This window comes from Falco punctatus, assembly GCF_963210335.1.
Source record: "Falco punctatus genome assembly, chromosome: 3".
Classification (NCBI taxonomy): Eukaryota; Metazoa; Chordata; class Aves; order Falconiformes; family Falconidae; genus Falco; species Falco punctatus.
In genome coordinates this window covers 28,327,740-28,345,890 of record NC_137582.1, presented here as the reverse complement: position 1 = coordinate 28,345,890, position 18,151 = coordinate 28,327,740, and the positions used below count along the sequence as shown (strand labels likewise).

The window sequence follows — 18,151 nt, the reverse complement described above, 5'->3', positions numbered from 1 at the left end:
CAAAGCTGCTGCTCAGGCAGTCCTGGTAAGCTCACTTGGTCTTCGGGTAAAGTATGCAGTAGGGTGCACTGGACTGAAGGGTGACAGACTGATGCCACAGCCCTCTATTCACTTTGCCGCTGAGTAACAGTGCCTTCCTCAATAAACATCCCGTGCCAGCTTTCCCATTTTCTCTCCAGTTTCCCCCTGCTGACAAAACAGATCCTTCAACCCACCACCTCAGCTCAGCTGTTAGCTCCCGGATCCATGCAGTGCACGTCACCTCCTGCCACCACTTCACCCTTCTGCCGTGAGATGCCTTCCACACCAAGACATTCACCGTCTTCAAACCTGGCTGGTCCCAACCGTGGGTAAGGTCAAAGAAAAAAAAAAAAAACAAAAAAAATCCCCAAACCAAACACAAAAGCAAAAGATGCCTGAAACTCAACAAAAAACTTTACAGAAAGTGTCTACAAAAGTTGCCACCTCTTGGGGCAGCACCCAACGACAGCCACAGGCCAGCCGCGGCTGCCCGCTGCAGCCGGGGGCTTTTGAGCACGCATTCTCCTTCCCGCCGGCCGCCCGGCGGATGAGGGAGGCCGGCGGGCGGGCGGTGAGGCAGGCGGGCGGGCGGTGAGGCGGGACGCGGCCGGGCCGCTGCGGAGCCCCGCGGGCGAGGGGCCTCGCCTCAGCGGCCGCCGCGCAAGGCACCAACGGTCCTGCGCCGCGCCTCGCCTCAGCGCGCCTCGCCTGCCGAGCGCGGCCGGCCCGCGCCGGGGCCAGGGGGTTTGACGGTGCAGCGGCCCCGCCGCCTCAGCGCCGGCTGCCCCCTCCTGCCGCCCCCTCCTGCCTTCCCCTCGGCGGCGGCGGCCCCCGCGGCTGCCTCCCGGCGCGGCGCGGGCGCGAGGTGCGTTACCTGGAGCTCGGCGGCAGCCTTACCTGTGCGCGCCTCTTCCAATGGCAGCGCACCTGCCGGGCCGCGCCGCCCAATCAGCTGGCGGCTCGTCCCTCTGCCCCGCTCCTTTAGTGAAAGAATCCAGCGCCGCTCGGGAAAGTTACCTGTGCGCGCCCGGCCCGGCCGCTCTCTGCGCCGCGCCGTGCCGTGCCTCGCCGGCGCCCCAGCCCCAGCCCTGCCGCTCCCCACATGCGAGGGGGAGGGGGCTCTACCTGTTCTACCTCGGCGGCTGGCTGCGGAGCCGGGAGAGGGGGGGAAGGAAAGCAGAATTACCAGTAGCTCTGGTTCTGCCGTCCCGGGCGTTCACACACACCTTCACCTGCACAGACCTGAAAGTCCAGTTCCGCCAGGGAGACGGAGGCACCGGGAAAAGGGGAGAGAGTTCATTGGATCAAACATGTCACAAGAGACGGACAAGTAAGTGATCGCAGGCACGCCGCTGCTCCCGCTGTGCGGGGCTGGCCGGCCCGTCTGGCTGGTTGTGCTTGCCCCTCTGCGGTGGCGGACGCGGACCTGCCGGGACGGCGCTTTTCCCTCCGCAAAGCGACGCCGGAGCGGGCGGCACAGCAACTCCCACAGCGCCCCAGGACAAGGCTGCGGCTCGCCGCCCCCCGCCTCTCTTTCCATCGGGCTGTGGGGTTGCACGATTGCTTTTTCGATACCCCTTTTAGTTTAGGTTTGGATGTGTTTTGTTTTGCTTGTTCTTTTTTTTTTTCTCCCCCCCCCCCTCACCTCGAGGGTCGCTTTTCGGGAGGGGGAGCCCTCCTCGCCCTAGAAGAGCGGAGCGGCCTCCGCCCGCCGAAGGCCCCGGACGAAAAGTGCTTCTTGGCTTTTGTATTAGCGCAACAAAGGGCTTTTATCGCGGCGGACACGGCCATATTCCTCCCCTCGGCTGGCGCCGGGCGGGCAGGGCCGGGCCGGGCAGGGGCCCGCGGCGCCCCGGGCCCGTCCAGCGGGCGGCGGGAGGAAGGGCCCGGCCCTGCCGGGTGCTCCCCAGCTTCGGCCGCCCCAGACACTGCGTGCGGCGCCTGCAGCCTCGGCGTCCTGACCTTGTTTTCCCGGCGGGCCCGTGGCTGCCCGGAGACCGACGTCTCAGCCCGGGGTTAAAAAGTAACTTTCCCAGTAGCGACGTCGGAGGCGGCGGAAGCGACCCGCTCGCTCCGGCCCGGGCCCGCCGCAGCCCCTATCCCGCTCGGGCGGGTGCACGGTGTCGGGGGCCGCGGGCCGCAGGCCGCGGCGGCCCGGGCCGGGCCTGGCGGCAGCGAGGCACACAGAGCAGCCAGACCCGGGGCGGGCGAGGCCGGAGGAAGAGCTGCGGTGAAGTAGGGCCCCCCCCTTTGCCTTCCGGAGGCGTCGGGGGTCGCTGGCCGTGGTGCCGGGCCCACCCGGGGCGTGCAGCAGGACCGAGCCGGAGCCAGGGCTGGGCGGGCGCGGGGCCCGTCGCGGGGTGAGAGAGGCGCCGGGGCTGTCGTTTGGCGCGCAGGCCGCGGCTTGCTCTTCTGCCGCCCCAGCGAGCGTCCGGTTCCGCCAGCGCTTCGTGCCGATCGGCCCGAAACCAGGGGCTGCCCTTATTTGCCCCCTTCCCCGGCCGCCCCGCGGGGTAAAGCCGCTGCCTGCGTGCCCGCGATGGCGGCTTGGCGTGAGGGCCGGGGCCTGGCAGGGAGCGTGGCGGCGGCCTGTTCCTGTGCGGCGCCCAGGAGCCGCCCTGAGGCAGCCAGGCGGGAAGGCCATTTTACCTTGCTCGGGTTATTAGTGTTTCTGCAGGAGGCGGCTGGGGAGAGTAACGGGGCACGGAAGATGGAGGGCGGGAGGCTGCAGAGGCCAAGCAGGAGGCAGCAGTTTTGTTTTACAGCTGTTGCAGTGCAGGTAGGAGCGCCCCAGCCATGAGCGTAGCCTCAGCTACGCATGGTGCTGCTCAGATGCAAGCCCTTGTTGGGCTCCCCAGGAACCTTTGTGGCAAAGGAGTTGGAGAGGAGGAGCCTGGTGTTGGAGATGTCTGGTTGAGAGAGGCTCGGTGACAGCCTGCCTGTCAAGGAGTGAAAGAAAGAGATTATCCGACAAAAGAAAACAGCAGGGTTGGCTGCCCTGATAGGGAAGAGGTGGGACGGTTCAGAGGAGAAAAACTTTACAAATAATTTTACTCCCGGACTTTTCAAACATCAGCCATCGGTAGGATAGTGCAAAGGTAGTTACTGACATGAAGTTAAACTGGCTGTGGTAGGAGTTGGGAAGAAAGTGGAGTTTGGGAATTCATCCGAGGTGGGATGGGAACTAATGCCTTAAGCGGCCAGATAAGAGCAGTAAATGATTTAAGGGCAGAGCCCGGAGGCGTTGCCAGTGATGCAGGTGGGAGCAGCTGAAAGAACAGCCATTGAGCTGGGAGGGGAGCACGATTAACTGCAAAAGAGCTGAGAGCTAGCAAAGGGTCAGAAACTAGGCTGCAGCGGATCAAGCGCAGTTAACAGGTGGGGGGGGGGGGGGGGAAGAGAGAAAGAGCAACTTCGTACCACAGTCAGCTTTGAAACAGAAAAACAACGCAGTGGAAACCAAACTCATGTACGAAACTAGGGTAAAAGTGATTCCCCTCTGGGTCTAGGATGCTACTAAGCTACAGGACTAACATTCCTTCCCAACAGGAACAGTATGGCATAGGTATAAGCTACTGAGACTGGAGCAGTAATGCCCTTCATCCCCTGCTCTGTGTAGTGCTGCGGCTGTTACCGCTGTGAGGCATGTAAGAGCACTGCAGAGCACGTACCCTCCTGTAACAGCACTTCCCCCGTTGCAGGTATGCCTGTGATCTCTTTCTGGTTAAGGTGTTTAGAAAATTCATAGGTGGTAGCTAAGAGTTTGAAAAGGGAATAAAAAGAAATCTGCTGGGCTCTCTATACAAAAGTGTAACATGAGAAGACAAATACATTTGTTTTCAGAAAAGATGACCAGGTGGAATGAGATATTAGACTTGGGGGGAGTGTGCATGGGAAGTTTTTTTTTTTTTTTTTTTTTTTTTTTTTTAGTCTTTAATTGTATCCAATTAAAACCTAATCCAGAGAGTACAATATTATTCTCCTCCACATGGCCTTTCTTTTACTTAAAAACAGATCTTCCCTACAGGCAAGACTGGAGAGGGAAGCTCATTATTTTGAGGTCAGTTAATTTGTCAGTGTCATTGGACATGTTTTTGTGGGGTTTGTGCTAGTAAAGTGCCAATGTAGAGGACTAAGCAGCTGAGGGGATATAGAAAGCATGGAAAAAAATATCTTCCTGTCTCATCCTCTGGTGGGATTTGCTGGGTGTTCTGGAGAGGTGGTACACCCTGCTGCGCAGTGGCTCTGCAGAGCTGCCTGCAGTGTCCCTCTTTGAAGGGAGGAGCAGGGACAGGGGTGCTACTTTGCACCATCAGCTGTGAGGGGGGAAGGCGGACAGTCAGATGAAAATGCTGAAGAACAAGTTGTTTGATTCTAACGCTGAGGGTCTTGGAAGGGGAGGTTATCCTTACAATAGTGTGCATATCTTCCTGTCTTTCCCTTTAGTCTTTCTGCCTAAGCTGGGTCTTGCCTGCTTGCTTCCACAAACTCCTTGGTCAGAAGAGATAAGGCATGATTTCACCTGCATTTTTCAGAGGTAGTGCCAACTTAGGCACTCCTGCCTCCATTCCACCCTCTCAGCTGTGTCAGTGGAGCTGTTTGTGCAGCCAGAGAACTAGCCGAGGGGAGTGTTGAGAGTAGCGTGATCTCCTCTTGGAGGTTATTTTTAACATCCATTTTTCGTCGGTCTGGGCTCTTCATATGCAGAGAGGTTGCAAGAAAATGGCAGGTGTTAAAGAAAGAACTGTTGGAAGTAGAACCTCTGCAGAAGGAAATGTGTGTCCCTGCCTTGCTGTGGATGTTTTGGAGGTCCATGCAGCTGTTTCAGTTACCATCCATTCCCAGAGCCACCATGAGGGGACCCTAGGGGCTGAGCAGAGGCCGGAAGCGCATAATCCCCTTTGCAGGATGTAAAGATGGTTCCAGTGTTCACTTCTGCATTTATAGGCTGAATAATTGTTCTTATGGTAGCATACAGAAAAAAATTACCACCACAGAACTTCAGATTAATTGCTGTAGTGCATTAGTGGAGCTAATTGGTGACCTGAATACTTGTGAGACTTAACAGGGGTTTAGAGGTTGCCTGGATGAGGAAGAGCAATTGTACAACCACTTGGGATCTGCCTGGTAAATGCCATAGTTGTCCCTGCCACTGCTGGTGTTGTGTGAAGTCGTGAGTCCTACATAGACTGGGACCACAGCCGCATGAAGAGGCGGCTTGGTAGTGGGCCGAAGGGTGCTGTTTGCTGTGGCTCTTGCTAGCTGGCCAGCCACGTGACTGCCTGCCAGTCAGGCTGGTCAGGCTCCCAACATCCCCAGTATGTGCAAGAGCTGCTCGGGACACCAGGTGTATGGGGCTGGGGCGTGCTCAGACTGACCACATTAAGGAGGACTTGGGGCAGCCTGGGTCTGCAGCTGAGCATGTGCTTGTGGGTAAATAACTGAGGGGAGAGCGAGCCTGGTGGGAATGGGTTCAGACCTGCTCCTGTGTGTCGGTGGAGGCATGTTCACATCCAGCATACTACTTGGTACCGTCTGTGGCAGAAGTTGATCTTGGACTCTTCACAGAGTAATTTTGCCCTGGTTTCCTATTTCTTCCTCAGTGTGTAAATGCGGATGTCTTGCCTTTGTGCTGTTTAACTTAAGCATCTAGTACTATAACAACAAAGGACATTTATAGTTTACAGTGTGATTCTGTGAATTGTTCTTGATTTTTCTTTTGGAGGGCCAAACATGTTTCCCATCAGCAGATGCCGAGTGGCAATTAGGTCACAGGCTACTTTTTTTTTTTCTTCTCACCCCCACCCCCACTCCTCCACTGCTGAGTGCCTGGATAGGGTATCCACTGAGATGATTTTTCCAAAGTGTTACTCATCTTGGAATGAGAGGAGAAACAGGAATTGGAGGTGTTTAGTGCTTGCTCTTTGCAAATGTCAGATGTGCTGTCATGAACAAGTGTCAGATGTGCTCTCATGAATGATCCCCGGAAAACCATCTCTGTGCAAAGAAGATGGAAAATTGGTATGCAGAACCGCATAGAACTTGCAACCATAAGTTTAACTGAGAGAGGTAAGGGTATCAAATGGTTACGTCTCACTGTTAACACTGCTGTCTCTCTGGTGCTGAAGTCTTAAGACCAGACTGAAGATCAAAGCAGAACAGGAGGGAGGGGATTTTCCCTGGTCACTTGATTGTAATGGTCGCGTAACCTCTTCCCTGTGGAAGGGTCAGCAGGAACATCATCATTCTTGTTCTGGCAGGGACATCTGAAGGGGAAACAATATTACAACAGTTGACATTTCTTGTCAAATATTTTCACAAATATTAATCCAGTGCAGTCTGCTGATTGGTTACCTTAAATATTTTTTTCCCCATGGTTATGGAGCAGCCAGTTAAGCTGCCCTTTTTTTTGTACATGTGGACACACACAAAATAGCACTTTCAAATGCTGATCTAGGAATTCATCCTGAGATGAATCTTCATTAGCTTTTAAATCAGTGATTAGGACAGTAGTAGCTAATTAAAAGAAGATAATTAAGTATTACAGATACTGATGTATACTGGGACACTGTCCTATTCTTGAATAGCACTAACTTTGCAAAGAAGAGAACTGTTGCTTACGAAATATTTAACTAAGGAAACCATATTAAGTGCATGTGAACGGTGCAGAAGTCAAATATTGCAACATACCTGTAGCTTGAGAATATGTCTCCAACTCTGAAGATTACATGTGTCTGTAGATTTGTTAATTTTACTCATAGTGGGAGATAATGGTATTTTTGTATTTTAGTTTTGTAAAGTATATTTTTGGTGTTGTATGCTTTTTAAAAATACTTTTGGGAAGACTTACCTTCCAGGATTGCCCAGCTGTTGAATTCGTGTTCTCCTTCTGACTGTGTGAAAGATTTCATATTCTGAAGAAACAGCAATCAGTGCTATCAGTGCAGTAGCTATTCCATTTCCATTTACTCTGTGGAAGCAATGAATGAACAAGAGCCACAGGGCCAAGGGTCAGGTTAAAATGCAGCAGGTCTGGGAAGCCTTGTCATGACCTGTTTTTAATTTTAAAGCCTACTGCTGGCTGTTCCAAGTCAGCTGAAACAACCTTGGGTGCTGGCATGCTGAAAGTACACTTCTTAGCAAAACAGACCATAGCCTGGTATGAAGCTGCTAAGTAATTGCTAATTCTGATCAACTGTGTTAGCTACTGCAGTAATGTTGTGAACTCCAGAGTATCCTCGTTTTTTGAGATGTCAGAGGTTTTTTACAAATACATTGAAACCTGCTTTATTTTGAGACTGTTTCCTGCTTTGTTTAAAAAAAAAAAAAAAGCAACAGGCTCAGTGCACTAATAACAAAAGATTGTCTGGTAGAAATAATATTTAATTAAAAGTGAAATAAAAAAAGTCTCTGAAATCATAGGTATAAAAAGTCTGTCTCGGTGAGTAATTGCTTACTTGAACCTGAGTAGGCATTTATGTATTTAATCCTTGTGTCAGATTTCTTTTTTGTGCTTCCACTTTGACATACATAATAATACTTTTTTGTCAATGTTAATGAATCACCTATTTGTTTTAATCTTTTTAATCACTATTACATGCTCAAGTTATTTTGGTTCTGAGTAAAAACAAATAAAACTTCTAGTAAGCATCTAACTGTTGAACTAGTCTGTTTTGCCATTCACTCTTTCAGCTCTCAATATATTATTTTACTTCCTCTCAGAGTGTTTTTTAAAGGTGAAATAATTTCTTTCAATCATTTAACATGTGTAATCTTGTTCAGATTTGTCTTGTGTTCAAAAAGAATAATTGTCCCAAAATTGCAAGAGTCCCAAACTGTGTTCATTAGTAGGTAAAATTACTCAGCCTCTTTAATGGGAGTTTTTTCCTTGGTATGGACTGCTGGCTGGGCCAGAGGGCATCTTATCTTCTTACTTCCTGGTGGTCTAAAAGCTTTGATTTTCCCTCACTATTGAGTCATTTGTATATTTATATGCTCACTGGATTGGGTTAAGTGTGTTTTGGAGACCTATTTGTGCTTCTGGGAATCATGTGATTGTTGGCTATGAAAGACAAAATACCAAGACACATGGGCCATAATTTTCCTTGTTCGTTAAACATTTATGTTCCTTTGTAGTTTTAAGGGAACACTATTATCTAATTGAAACAACAATGTTGCTGACTTTTTAATTTTACTTTTGGCAGTAAATCCTGAGGAATCTAAACTTTTTTTTAACTAAATAAATCAAAACCTGTAGCAAGTCACTCATGTTGTGTTTCGTTTTTTTTTTAAAAAAACAAAAACTTGATGTCTAAGCAAAGCAGTATGCTGAGGGTAGTCAATTTGGGCTAACGTTAGAATTTTTAAAACAAATGGTTTCAAGCATTAGGTCTAGCTTTGATTTATACTTCTTTGTATAATGGGCACAGACAGAAATTTATGATCTGGAATCTAAAGTTTGTTAACTTACCCAGCTTCTGTGGGATCTGTTCTTAGCTGCTTTTTAAGTGGTCACAGTTGTTCAATTTGTGTCTGTGAATTCATATGTGTGTACATTAGTTGTAAGAAAAATTGCATGAACATCTGTTCTAGATCTGTTTTATAGTAGGCTTATAGCTGAACTGAGATTTGTGTAAGTGTAAAATAAACTTACAAAGGGCTTTAGAGCTACTGAAATGGATATAAATGATCCCACTCTGCCCTCCTTAGCTATGTACAAACTGAAGTGGAAGCTTCAGCTCTTGGATGTGGCTGGAGCACTCCTGTACCTTCTGTTATGCCAAATGAAATGTGAGCATTCTTCAACTTCCCCATTTCTTATTTTGCAATAGAGGAAAGACTAAGCAGGCAGGTGTTTTTTCCAAAGCATGTTGGGTCACAGCATACTTCAGCTGGGTTGCTGATCTGGACACTTGAGGGATCAGAAATCCAGGCTGCAACATGGTGCATGGTGTACATGCAACGTAAAAGTGGTCCCTTTGGCTAGCATCTCATTTTAGAATTTGTGTTTCTCCTGGGGTTTCCAAATTGGAGATAGGTGCCCTGTGCACCTTCTTATCATCCAGCTAAAAAGGAGCGTATGATAAATATCCTATGGCCTTGATGTGCTCAGCTGGGAGCCAAGACAACATGACTGCCTTGCCTTTTCCAGTTATTTGACTGGTGCTAAAATTCTGTGTGCTTTTAGCAACTGTATGGACTGAAGCCTCCTGTCTCCTCTCCTGAAGGAACAGTTTGCAGAGGATGTGCACGGATGTGCTCAGTGCTATTGTCTCACAGGTGTAGGAACAGGCAGGCTCAGACCTGGGCTGAAACCTGGGAACAGCGATTCCTTCTATTCTGCTGCTCACACACATTGCTTGCTGTGTTCTGATCAGGCACCTAGCTTTTGCAGAGAGCAGGAGGTCCTAATACTTATTGGGGATAAAGAAGTCTGCAGGGATGTGCATGGAGCAGCTCAATTCTTACAACTTTGCATTTGTTCTTTCAACTTTTTTTTTTAAAAAAAAAAAGTAAAAAAAAAATATTTAAAAAAACCAATTGCCGTGCCCCCCCCCCCCCAAAAAAAAAAAAAAAAAAAACAAAAAACAAAACCAACCAAACCAAAACCCCAAAAAACCCCAACCAAAAATGAACCAAAAAACCCCCACCAAACCTAGACCACCAGGAAATGCCTGGGCTAGATGCCCACCTTGGCACTTTCACCAGTCTGCTTTGGATTTCAGGGGTGAGTTTCCTAGGCAAGGCAAAAGTTGGGGACAGGCAGGATGAGACTTTCTTCCCCACTAGCACTGACTGGATCTGGATGTAATATTATGAAGGGGAGTAGGATGCAGCTGCACTTGATGCAGCATGGCTGCATCAGTCTACTTTATGTTCAGTGACAAATTTAGCAGAGAGGTTGAGGGCTGCATGAACTTTGCAAATTCAACAGAAAGCTCTTGAATATCAAAATTGGCTGAGAGAGACTGGCAGACAGGACATCTTGATTCTGAATAAAAAGCAAGCTCTGGTCACAGAGCTGCAGTTTTCACCATGGTTTACAAATGTGTTAATGGGCATTTCTGGTTCTGTGTAAGCTGATTCACAAATTGCATCAAGTTGGGTGAGAATTTGCCTGTAGTATGATTTTATAGCCCCAAGTGCTGGCTGTTGAAAGTTCATTATCTCTAATCTGAGGAAGAGCTTGAAAGGCCAGCCCTTTCCATTCAGCTACTTTATTAAGTACAATGTACCTGTCTAACTTCTGTTTTTGTGCTGCAGTAATTGAAATGACTTGAGTGCAGTTTTGGACATCTATCTCTGTTTACACACTACACTTATATAGGTTTTATAAAATTCCATAATCTTAATTTTAAATAAGTTCAAAAATACCAGTTTACCGGATGCAGAAATCGCCGTAACTGGTATAAATCTGAAAAACTTATGTATATCTTTTCTTACAAGGAAAGCACGCAAATCAGGTAAGATGGTACAAAGAAGAAAGTCTCTACTAAAGGATTGAGGGGGAAATAAAGAACTTGCAAAATAAAGACCAATTTAGTCTTGACATAAACACTCAGGTGTCGGGGCAGTATGGCTTCTAAGCTAGACCATTCTTCAGCAAATACCTTTCATCCTCACACACCTCTACATTAAGACACATAACCACCTACTATTGTTTAACATAAAACAGCTGCCACATTTTGCAGTCATTAGGAGATCAACTAATAGCTTGAAAGGAAACATGTATTTTTTAGACACAAAGCATCCTCAATTGTTAAGCTGTATTTCCATGGTAAAATAATGGTGTGCTTGCAGCTTGTACAGGCATGCCCCTGCTAGCGGTGTTCTGGTTAGTGCACATCCCAACTACCAGGCGGAGGGGTGGTGGGCTAGCCAGAGCAAGGAATAGGCAGGTCAGGGTTGGGCTTGTTCTCTGCTCCTCGGCAGGCTGTTTTAGATGTGCCTGGGTCAACAGCAGATATTTGCTGACACTGCCGGCCAGGTTGAATAGGAGTCTCCCACTTGCAATCTTGGTCGTCTTCCTTATGTGAGTGGTTCTCTGTGAATGTGGTCACTGATGGATTTGTAGCTTTTGATAAGATTTGTAGATGTGTTGCTAATTGCAGGCTCCAACTGAGGCTTTTCTCACAGGTGGGATGTTAAGAGCAGCTCTCTCCAGTGGGAATGCTCTTACCTTTCTTGCAGGTGTTGCCTTTTGTCTTCCCCATAGTCCAGATGCCACCAGAGTCACTCTGACAGCTGCCTGCTGTCATTGGTTACACAGCTGGAACAGCTGGGGGTGCCCTGGCATGGAAGGGTTCCTCACTAGTCCAGGGGAGCTTACCTGTGCAGAGCCTCGCTCAGGAGGTTGAGTTTTCTTGGCATATATTAAAATGTAAAATATTTAACTCCTCTGGTTATGGGGGACTTTGCTACCCCGTTGTCAGGTGCAGGAGGTTCAGCAGTCATGGAGAAGGAAAGGGAATGCGTGTGCACGCACAAGTCTGATTTCTTAAGAGAAAGCCTCCCTCCCATCCAAACGACCTTAATTAATAGAGGATTTTTCTTAAAGCGAGCGCAGTTGTTTTGGCTGACTGCTTTTGATATAATCTTTGAAATGATTGACTATGTTAAATCATGATAATTAGGTCTGACCATTAACCTCCCACAGAGCTGATTACAGGGATGGGGGTGATGAGGAAGTTTTTTATTTTTCTTAGTGCTATTGTTTCGGTCTGTTTGCAGAGTAAACACAATTAGTGTGTCAGTTGATTATGCTGCAGACCATCTCTCAAGCCAGAGGAGACAGATATTTAGTTTTTAAACATGAAAACCTGGGGTTTAGAGAAAATGTGCTCTGGGGAGATGTTGGGGAGGCTCTAGGTCTATGCACCTGTGCCTTTCCAGCCATCCCTACTGTTTACTCACAGAGTGGCAGCTCCTAGAGTGTTTATCCCCTTCAGCTTTTCCCCAACGCAGTTGTATACAACACCTCTGAGGGACAGCACTTTCTTTGTGGCTTTAAGATAGTTGCGACTAAATTAGAGCAGCAGAGACTGACTCCTCCCCTCCAGCATTTCTGCAGACAAGCACAGCCCAGCTCTTAAAAGGTGTGTTTTTAAAGTGCACCTCACAGTCTGCCTGTAGTGCTCATAAACCAGTTATGACTATCGCATGGCTGTGAGCGCTCCGAGTAACAAAAGGCAGTTATTGATTGTAAGGGAAGATTGCTACAGGAAGGAGAGCGAGCAGTATTACGTGCATTGCAATGGGCAGCCGCCCATGCGGTGAAACAGCCCAGGTTTAGCTGAAGGGGAGCTTTGTTGAGGAAAGGAGAATCCTCGCCTGGAATAATTGCCTCTGAGCCAGGGAGAACTGGCTACTCCAGAGTGGGAACAGGCCCTCAGCTACCTCTGGCACAAACAGCGGGGCTGTTGCAAATCTGAGTCGCTAACAATAGGGTATTGAAAAGGCAAGCGGGCCTAGCAGCTCTCTGTCTTTCCCTGGGCTTCTAATTTATGCTTCAGCTTCACTTGTGAAGCAAACCTGTAACAACACAAATGTGTATGTAGAAACAAGGACAAAAATCTCTATGAGACAGCAAAAGGCCAGATAGAAAGGCCCTCAGAAAAGAAAGGAAGCATCTAAAAATCCAGATATTTTAGGTGAAAGGAAAATACAATCTGAACTATAATTGTTAGCTTTATTTTGTGATACAAAGCTATGAAATGCTGTTTTCCCCCACAGAGCTCGTAAAATTGTCCTCTGTGTACCAGATGGATTATTTTGTTTTTCATTAAATAAAGAAACTTGTAAACAGCGCTCTGTACCATAGAGATTATAATCTCCACCATCTCCCTCCTTTTCCTTAAACACCAGAGCACGCACCTTGCAGGTTGAGCTCAGGCAGCAGTGGAGCGCCGGGTGAAGCCCCAGCCTGCTGGTCACTGTGGCTTGGGGGCCAGGCGAGACACGTTCGTGGCATCCAAGAGCATTTACTGTGTGGGTTCAGTTATGCTTTTATCAAATCCTATTTCTGAAATCAAATAAAAGGCTTGGTTGCACAGCGTTTGAATGTCATTCTCTGTGCAACAGGAGCAGTTGGTTGGGTTAGGTCTGTGGAGCTGCCACGGCTGCAGTTAGGGGAGAGCAAAAAGAGGTGAATAATCAACAGGGTTTTATGTGGAAGATAGCAAGAAATATTCTATGAAGGTCACTGGGAATAACTGCTAGCTTTGCCAGTTAAGTCAGTATGTTCAGTTATTCTGCCATCTTTGCAGCTTTTAAATTTGTTAGGTGTAATGTGTTAAAAGTTTCATCGTGATCCTTGTAACTTGAGCCACAGATTCTTGATGGTGCCCTTGCAACACCCACTAAGCAGCACACCCCTTGCTCCACAATTTCCCTGCCTAGTCTGTTTGCCTACTGTCTCGTGTAATAGGAATGCAACTTTTTTTTTTTTTTTTTGCGTGGCTCTTTTATCCATAAGTTTATTGAACATTTTACAAAAGCAGGTGCTATTATCTTCTATCTGTGTTTCCATTATACTGGAAATTTCAGCCATAGCTGTGGTGTAGCACCTTCTCTTGTGATACACACAGGGACTGGTCAGTTTGTACCACTTTTAGGCTGGAGGAAACTGCTCTGCTGCAAATCCCACTTACTAATGGTCTTGTGTGTATTGCCATGGGTCTGTTAACTAGATGTGGTGAGTGATAAAGTGTGAATTCAGACCAAGTATGTTGACTTCTGCTCCATCCCCTGGATGCATTGCTCATGTCCTGCTACAGCAAACCTCTCTGAAATTACAGACAATTGCATTCCAAAAACAGAGAATAGCTCAATTATAAGGTGTATCCAGTTATTAAATACTGAACTACACTCTATTTAGGTGAACACTACATTAGTATTAGATACTTTTTCTTTCTTTTTTTCTTCATTCAGGTCTTCTTATAAAAACTGATTTCAGTTAAATGTATTTTTCCCTAATAAAGTGTACATCTAGCAAAAATACTGGGGCAAAGTGTTCTTATATTGTTACTTCCTTTTTTCCAAGAAGTTTTAAAATGTTTTGAATAGCTCTATCAGTATATGAGTAAAAATACATTTGAATTATTATGACAAGGTCTGCAGACATTTAATTTTTTTTCTGGTTAAGTAGTGAGGATACCTAATACTGATAAATATGTATGTCACCAAGTTTAATGCAGAGATGCTTACTTGATGTAATCGTATCACTTTCATTGAGCTATGTGATGTTCTTTAACATGCCTTGTGAATAAAGTAATCCCTTCTGGATCACCATTTTATTCTTCCTGTCTATGCAGTAACAAGCGACTTGTGGCCTTAGTGCCAAATGACACTTCATTCAACACCAGACGAGCCTACACCAGCGAAGATGAAGCCTGGAAGTCGTATTTGGAGAATCCCCTAACAGCAGCTACCAAGGCTATGATGAGCATAAATGGTGATGAGGACAGTGCTGCTGCTCTTGGCCTATTGTATGACTATTATAAAGTAGGTAACTCCACCATTATTTTTCCCTGCTGCACTAGCAGGGAACTGCTTTGAGGCATCAAAAGAGCCAGTTTTCAAAGACAGAAGTCACCGCCTCTTTTTTTTTCTCTCTGTTACTTGAATCAAGCACCCTTTCTGTTTTAGGAAGACTGTCTCAGGCTGTTCTGATGTGTTTTCCTGTATTAAATTTGCAATCATGATTTCTTTTTGAGGTTAACATTCTTGTTTTTCCCTTGCAAGAGCATTGGATGAATTAGCCCCCTTTTTATTTGTGCTCAGATACTTGCAGTATTCTTTAAAAAGCGGAAAAAGGGAAGCCTTGTCCACCTGTAGGCTTGTCTGCTTTTCGGATTCATTCCATACATGTTTCAGTTTGCTCTTTAACTGGAGTATCTCTCATCTGACAGTTTCCCATGTTTTTATTTGTATAATGATTGCAGTAGGCTGCATACAAACATACAGTGAGGTCTAGCCCTTGCACTGGGAGTTTGCAGTCTAAATAGAAAGGTGTGGGACAGAAATGGAGCTGGACATAGCGACAGAGATCAAAGTGAATTAACAGGGAAGCACTGACACACAGTTTCAGTTTGTGCGGGTTGTAAGCCCAGGGCTTTACCTACCATTTTGATACCACCTTCCTTTTTCATATATTTCGTAGTGTTTTAAGTGGAGCTATGTTCGAGATTTCTGCTGAAATCAGAGGAGAGTCCTACAGGGTGCATTTCTGTGTAATGTGGAAATTTCACTTTGAAACCCAGGCTGACCCCCTTGTACGCTGCAAATGGAATGAGTGTTGCCTACCAAGCACTAAAGTGTGAAATTGTTCATTTCGATTAAACTGTCTCAGTACTCCTGAAGCCACCTATGCCTCCATTGGACAGATGATCTTCTGTGAAAGCCAGCAGAACAATGCCAGCTCCCCTTGTAATTCATGAAGAAGTAGCAGGAATGGAAATCTAAAATTGGAACCCTTTACTTTTAGTATTTATTAGTATAAATGCTTTTAGAGAGTGCTCTTTTTTAGTCTATGCTACAGTCATTAAATGCGTGTTCAGGAGAAGGGGTTGTAGTCAAGAGGCCATATACTAACCTTATGGTTAAATATTGTTTTAATTTCTTTACTGATTATATTTCAAGAGATGTTCCTTGCTTTTGTGGTTTTTTTTTTTTTAGTAGAGAAAAGCTTTTCTGAACGAGAAAGAAAGGTCTTTTTCTTTACTTGACAGAGTTACCACAGTGCCAGAGTCTGCAAAGTTAATGTGGATTTGTAGAATTCAGGATGTGCATGAGCATCTGAAGTGTTGGCTTCTGTCTTAGTAATACCTTTGTATGTAGCAGGTCATTAATCTGCTGGATTTTAAAAATAAAATCAGAGAACAGCCCTTTTCCTTCTCAAAAGTATGTTCTAAGAGACACATCTATTCCTTATACCAGGCAGTTGCAAAAGACTTGGGGTTCAGATGGAATAAACTGTGTTAACCTCAAAGCCATGTCGAGCATTCAATCATAACTATTTCTGTCTTAAACTGGGAGAAAAGGATAACTCTTGCTGATGCTCTCAGTCAGGAACTTAAAACCTAACTTAAACCTCTGTGCTGTAATGTGAAAGTGTAAAGGAGGACTTCCAGTGCACCAGACTCTCTTGAATTGCCCTTATTTATCATCTGGCTCATTCATTCTGTGTTCTGACATGCTGGCTGATGTTTTTTTAAGTACCTTTTCCACTCAATAGGAATTATTTGAACTTAACTTTTTTTTTTTCCTTGTAGTGATACTTATCTAAACATAGACACTACTTCAGGGATAAATATATGATATTAACAAGGGTATCAACATGTGCAAACTGTGGCTTGGATCCCACTTCTAAAATATATGCAAGAGGTTTTTTAACTAGCAGGATGCTTAATAGGGAAAGAGGATGTCTCTAAGAGAAGGAAAGGCTCTGACTCTGCTGCTGTCTTGCAGATACAGCTGATGTTAACTTGGCTACTCTAGTATTGTTTTCCTCCAAATTCAGATATTGATGTTTCTTTAAAGATAAAAGGCACCGCTTTAGCCCATTCTTAGGTCTATTCTTGCTCTTTAATCCTGAGTTAACTGCTGTGATGGAGTGGATATACCTTCTTTTTTAAAAGATACAAGTTTTAGCTCTCAAATTGCTGGTTCAGCAAGAAAAGAAAAATACGGTTGTGGCAGCAACTTTGCCCTTGGTGATTTCATATCTGTGCTGGTGTCAGGAAACTGGTATGTGGGAAGACAAGTCTTTTAAGTCACTTGGGGTCAATTCTGTCGAGGGGCCAGATTTGACTGGATTTTTACTTCTCATGGCTTTCACGAGAAGTATGATGCACTCAGCAAAGCAGAAGTCAGTTTTCTTTGATGACATGCCAGCATGCTCTGACCTGTCCCCATGCTAGGAAAGGGAAGGATCCACAAACTTCCCTTAGGTATGAGTCCTGCACCCTCCAGACTGCTCTATAATAGGAAGACTTAGCTGGTGCTTGTGGTTTGATTGAAAACTCTTTTCCTCTGAGCTAAAAGGGTCTCCATGCCCATCATTTCTTCCTTCTCATCTTTTATTATTCAGTGAAAAGTGTGTGTGTCTTTGAGAAGATAAGCTTTAATTTCGAGATAGTTTGGCCTAGCTTGATATTCCAAAGACAAGGACATTTAGAAGAGTGCTCTGCTTCAGGCTGGTGTGCCCAAGAAGTAGGAAAGAAAACAATCCCTACATTTTTTCCCCTTTGGAAATCATCTTTCTGTCCATAATCAGTCTCCCAAAGCAAAACAGCTCCTGGCATATGTGAACTAGACCGACACTGATACGGTTACATTTTCTAGCTGTTGTAGTAGAACAGTCTGAAGCTGCAAATACCTGACAGTTGCATTTACCTGACCCCATGCCTGGTATTGTTCTCAGGTTCCCAGAGATAAAAGGCTGTTGTCTGTTAACAAAGTGAGTGATAATCAAGAAGACCAAGATAAAAGGTACAGTATTATTCAAAATCATACACCCAGCTACTAACAGTGTTGATCAGTTGTGAACTGAAGGAACTATGATAGCCTGAGGGTTTATGGTTTTCTTCCAAAAGATAAAAGAATGAAGACTGTTTTGGGAAGCAAACTTTACTCCCTTTTAATTTATTAGAAAAATTGAACAGTATTATTAAACATGCAAATTGCAAAGTAGTAGAAAGTTTCATGATTTGTTTGTGTTTTGTTGTTTTGCTGCTGCTGAGATTAGTAAAACCAGATTATGCTGAGAGTTGGCTATTGGCTGCTTTTCTTTCAATTCAACTTCTAGAGAAAAAAGTGAATAGTTTGGACTCAGTAACCTGATTTATACAGTTTTATTTAACATAACTTAGGGTGTGCCCAGAAGCAAATAAAGTAACTTTAAAATAGTTAGCTCAAAATGTTTTTCTCACTCATCTCAAATTTCAGCCTTCCTCTGTAGGCTAAAAGTGACTTGCAAGAGTCAGAGGAAGCTGACTCTTGCCTTCCTTAAGACCTGTGCGCAAGAGAGAGTGTCTATTTATGTAGAAAAAACTTAAGTTTTTACATGTACCTTCATGTAAAATTATAGGGAGGGAAGCTACACAAGGTTTATTTCAATGTAGCGAATTTG

The 18,151-nt window shown here is 45.6% G+C and overlaps 1 protein-coding gene across 4 annotated transcripts in view; it reads left to right on the top strand.

The window, feature by feature from the left end:
• The first annotated feature begins 605 nt into the window (after window positions 1–605).
• The window catches only part of GRHL2 (grainyhead like transcription factor 2), a 74,311-nt gene continuing 56,765 nt past the window's right edge, over window positions 606–18,151 (top strand). For 3 of the 4 annotated variants that reach the window (XM_080378051.1, XM_080378050.1, XM_080378049.1), the window contains exons 1-3: window positions 606–1,351; window positions 14,334–14,523; window positions 17,444–17,511. In XM_080378051.1, the coding sequence (XP_080234177.1) occupies window positions 1,332–1,351; window positions 14,334–14,523; window positions 17,444–17,511 (278 nt within the window). In that variant the 5' untranslated portion in view covers window positions 606–1,331. The remainder of the gene's footprint in view (window positions 1,352–14,333; window positions 14,524–17,443; window positions 17,512–18,151) is intronic. The other variant, XM_080378052.1, reaches the window with a different exon arrangement.